Source organism: Ipomoea triloba, chromosome 8 (genome assembly GCF_003576645.1).
Source record: "Ipomoea triloba cultivar NCNSP0323 chromosome 8, ASM357664v1".
Taxonomy (NCBI): Eukaryota; Viridiplantae; Streptophyta; class Magnoliopsida; order Solanales; family Convolvulaceae; genus Ipomoea; species Ipomoea triloba.
In genome coordinates this window covers 12,253,212-12,257,443 of record NC_044923.1, presented here as the reverse complement: position 1 = coordinate 12,257,443, position 4,232 = coordinate 12,253,212, and the positions used below count along the sequence as shown (strand labels likewise).

The 4,232-nt window shown below is 33.4% G+C and overlaps 1 protein-coding gene across 4 annotated transcripts in view; it reads right to left on the bottom strand.

Moving 5' to 3' along the window:
* Nucleotides 1-886: 886 nt before the first annotated feature.
* The window catches only part of LOC116027747 (5-methylthioadenosine/S-adenosylhomocysteine deaminase-like), a 17,688-nt gene continuing 14,342 nt past the window's right edge, over nt 887-4,232 (bottom strand). For 2 of the 4 annotated variants that reach the window (XM_031269485.1, XM_031269487.1), the window contains exons 4-10: nt 3,607-3,756; nt 3,028-3,171; nt 2,226-2,382; nt 1,952-2,124; nt 1,541-1,596; nt 1,272-1,374; nt 887-1,154 (exon numbers count right to left, since the gene is read on the bottom strand). In XM_031269485.1, coding sequence (XP_031125345.1) covers nt 1,065-1,154; nt 1,272-1,374; nt 1,541-1,596; nt 1,952-2,124; nt 2,226-2,382; nt 3,028-3,171; nt 3,607-3,756 — 873 coding nt within the window. In that variant the 3' untranslated portion in view covers nt 887-1,064. Of the gene's footprint in view, nt 1,155-1,271; nt 1,375-1,540; nt 1,597-1,776; nt 1,858-1,951; nt 2,125-2,225; nt 2,383-3,027; nt 3,172-3,606; nt 3,757-4,232 lie in introns of those variants that run through there. The other 2 variants (XR_004099994.1, XM_031269486.1) reach the window with 2 other exon arrangements.

The window sequence follows — 4,232 nt, the reverse complement described above, 5'->3', positions numbered from 1 at the left end:
TATATCTCTTTTTTAATTTTTTGATAATGAATATTTTTTTTAATAAAGGCATTGTAAAAATCTAAATTAAAGAAATGCATATGTATTATTTTTTGTTGTAGCTACTAATTTATTTAATTTAATAATATTATAAGAGTAATAGAATAGGTACTTAATTTTCAATAATATAGTCTAACATATTCTTAGTATATGTTTAACAATTATACCAACTCTGATTGGGATGAGATTCGAACCTAAGACCTTTCTTATAGAAATTAATGGGTAAGTTAAAAGTTAAACGGAATATTCCGTTACTAAAGTTAAAAATTAACGGAATGTGGAGTTATTTAAGGGAAGAAAATAATATAATAGAGGGTAAAGAAGGAAAATCATAAAAGATTACTAAAATCAAAATAATATGAACTATTCATTTAAGTAAATAATTATACCAACATTTTTTTCTTCCCATTAGAACCCTAACATTATTAGCTCTTATTAAGATTGTATGTATGTATATATTGTATATGTATTGTATGTAGATGTAGATAAAAATGAACCTATAATATTATAAAAATAAACCAATAATATATTAAAAATGAACATAATTTCGTGAGTTAATATCATATGTTTTATTTATATAGGAAGGGGGGAAACCCATTATCAACTGTACAGAACTCAATAGAGATTATATACATTTCGCCAAGACGGAACACCATCTAAATCATCCTCTAGGAGGCTTACTAATTCCTCTGGAGGGTTGGTCATTATATGATTATAAACTGTATGTTAATTTAAAACAATAAAATAAAAATATCAATATAAACATCATTTAAAATATCTTAATTAGAGCTTTTTAATAATATATTTTTATATATTAATTTCATTTATATATATAAAAAAAATAAACTTGAAAGGTGAAAAAATAATATTTTTTTTTAGTACTACTGACTCGGTTACAATGTAGTATCTGTTCCCAATATTAATCGCACACTACATAAGTACATATAGTTCAAGTTTTGGTACAACTATTATTGTTGTTGTAGAAATAAAAGGGATGAACACAGATAGTAGAAGGGTTTCACACTTTACATCACGTTCATTCTGCTAGGAATCTGGATACCAGCCCTCCTCAGAAGTTCAATGGAGGCATGCTTAGCTGCGTCTAAGACTTCTGCCTGCGCAATAAACAATTACAGTTAACCAGTTAATGTGTGTACTGCCTTACATTATCACCTGGTGAAAAAGGAGAAGACAGACAAACAAGATGGAAAAGTGAAGGAGAATGGAAGTACTTCATCCACCGTCAGGATCTTCTTATCCTTCATAATCCAACGCCCATTACATATGACAGATACCATATTCTCAGTTCTCATGCTATATACCAAGCTTGAAATGCTGCAAACCAGTGAACCGAAAAATACAGGAATGGTTGTAAAATCAGATTACCAGTCATGACCAACTAACCAAGAAGAAATCATATCTATCCGTTATTGAAAGTGTTAAACGGATAACATAGGAGAGGGGAATATATATACAAACACAGATAGAGAGAAACTCTTACCAGTCATGAATAGGCATCATGGACCATGAAGAAGGATTGACGACAATCATATCAGCCTATAGCAAGTAACAACAAATATTGGCTCCAATTGTCTAAATTGAGTAATATAGCTACAAATTTGTGAAAACGAGAGAATGCATTGTATATTTATGTATGCACGCATGTTGTCTAAAGGAAAAATTAATTACAACTCTCAACTCCACTTGCGATTCATGAGCAAGTACAGATATTCGAACCTTGAAACTGAGAACAGTATTGGTATCTTGGCATGCATATTTGTTCATTCAAAGTGCTACATTGTGAAGATCCAAAATCCCCTAGATGGCACAAAGGAACTTTTTCTATAGACTAATAAAAGATGAAAATAGTTACTGAATCACTGTAGAAGATAAGTTTAAAACAATTACTGACCTTTTTCCCCACCTCAAGTGATCCTATTTCCTTGTCCCAAAGTACTGATTTGGCACCATTAATTGTTACCATCTTCAGAATTGTTTCAGCGGGAAATATTGTTGGATCAGTGGTTCCCTTGGCAAAAACTTCCCGACCTTTGTTGATTAAAGAAGCTAGGTACATCTCATCAACTATGTTTGAAGTTCAGACCACAAGAAGACAGTGATGAGCCAAAAAGCACAAATCATAAGGAGAAACTTGAATATGGCTATAAATTAAAATATCTATTTACCAATGCTCATTCTATTATTTGATGGTGCACCATCAGTTCCCAAGGATACACAAATCCCTGCACTGAGCATTTCTCTTATGGGTGCAAATCCAAGCATTCGCATTGCAGCAGCTGGACAATGTGAAACTTTAACCCCGGCATTTGAAAGAATATCAACCTGAAAGGAAATAGCAGAAAAATTACATGTTGCAATATGCTATAATCTAAGATTGGGCCGAGGTCACTCAACTGGACTATACTGCACATGGGCCAAACCACACTAAAAGATTGAATCTAATCAATTAGCTAGTCTAACCCATGACCTTATAAACTTATATGTTTTCTCTTATTTTTACAGTGTGGAACACTTAACACTCCCCCTCAAGTGGACAACCGGCCATTTTGAATCTAACCGGTTGACCACTTGAAATTGGATTGGACCCTCCCCTTGAAACGAAAGCTCTAACACCATTGGGTGAACACGCAGGCTTGGGATTGGACCCTCACCTGAAACGAAAACTTGGAAGCCACCAATCGGTAGACAACCAGATGGACACAAAGTGGACCGAACATATACCATGTTACAATCTAAGATTGAGCCAAGATCACTCAACTGGGCTATAATGCACAAGGGCCAAACCACACTAAAAGATTGAATCCAATCAATTAGCTAGTCTAACCCATGGCCTTATAAACCCATATATTCTCTTATTTTTTCATTTGGGCTCTTAACATAATATATGCAACAAAACTCAGAAATCTAGCCAATAAAACAGGATCAGTAGTGGTGAATCGAAGGTAGTATACTAGCAGATAGGCTCACCTCATCCTTATTGACCCATACAGTATGCGCTGCCAGCAGATTTTTCTCTAGAAAGTTGATACTGTTAAGGTATGCAACAGTTCCATGATCAACTTCTCTTGTGGCAACAACATGCTGGTTTTCATAGGGTATCTCTGCAACATGCTAAATGTTGAAATTGTATGTGGTCAAATCTAAAAAATCTAAAAAATTTAATTATCTAATATCTTTTCATTCTTCATCTTCTTCAACAATAGCGTCCAGCTGACTTCCATACATGCATGGCAGTATCTCAGATGACAAAATAAAAAGTAAAGAAAAAAATATTGTAATTATAGCAACTGTCCTCTCTAATTGAGCAAAATATTATAGAAGTAACGCAATAAACATCTTCCAAAGAGAATAAATCCTTGTAATTACTTAGCCCAAAAAGAAAAAAATAAAAGACAAAAGGACAAAAGAAATCCTTGGAAGTCAGAGTGGTAGAGAAATGCCGCCCCTATGTTGATAAATTTGTATAAATTTCCCTTCAGAAGACAATTTAAGCACCATTTTTGAGCTATGCACTATGCCACTACCACTTAGTGATAGAGAGCTTACCATATGTATTCCAGTTTCTAGTTCTTTTGCCATGTCTCTTGTTTTCATTAATAAATTATCAGTTGCATTCATAATTTGCCGTATTCCAAACCATACTTTAATCCGCCCATCTGCTGTATTGTGGTGCTTCTTGTAAAGGTCCTTTTGTGACTGCATAATTAAACGGAGGACAACTATTATGCATGAACTATGTATAGGTAGCATTAAGGAAAATACTACTTGGTTCTACTCCCTACTTTTTACTCCCTCACTCAAAATTTTGATGTTGACATTTTTCTTGGGGCCAACAGGATGAAGATAACTTATCATCTCTTGCCACATCAGGGAGTAGAGATTGAAGGATCCATGTAGTAGAACTCTAGTATTAACAAAACACTGATAAGGAAACTGTTACTAGTGAGTTGATTGATTGATTTCACATCATCATATACTTAATATTCTGCTTGCATTAGAGGAGGTGAAAAATTATCAAACTCAATAAACATCGTAAAACCATAAAAAGTTATGCAAGAAACTAAGAGAAGCCTTAAAATGTTATTATAACTAACTTATTTATGAGTTAATACCAGAAATGGCCACTTGATAATTTCAAAATACCAAGATTGGTCCTTGACTAATATTTCAAC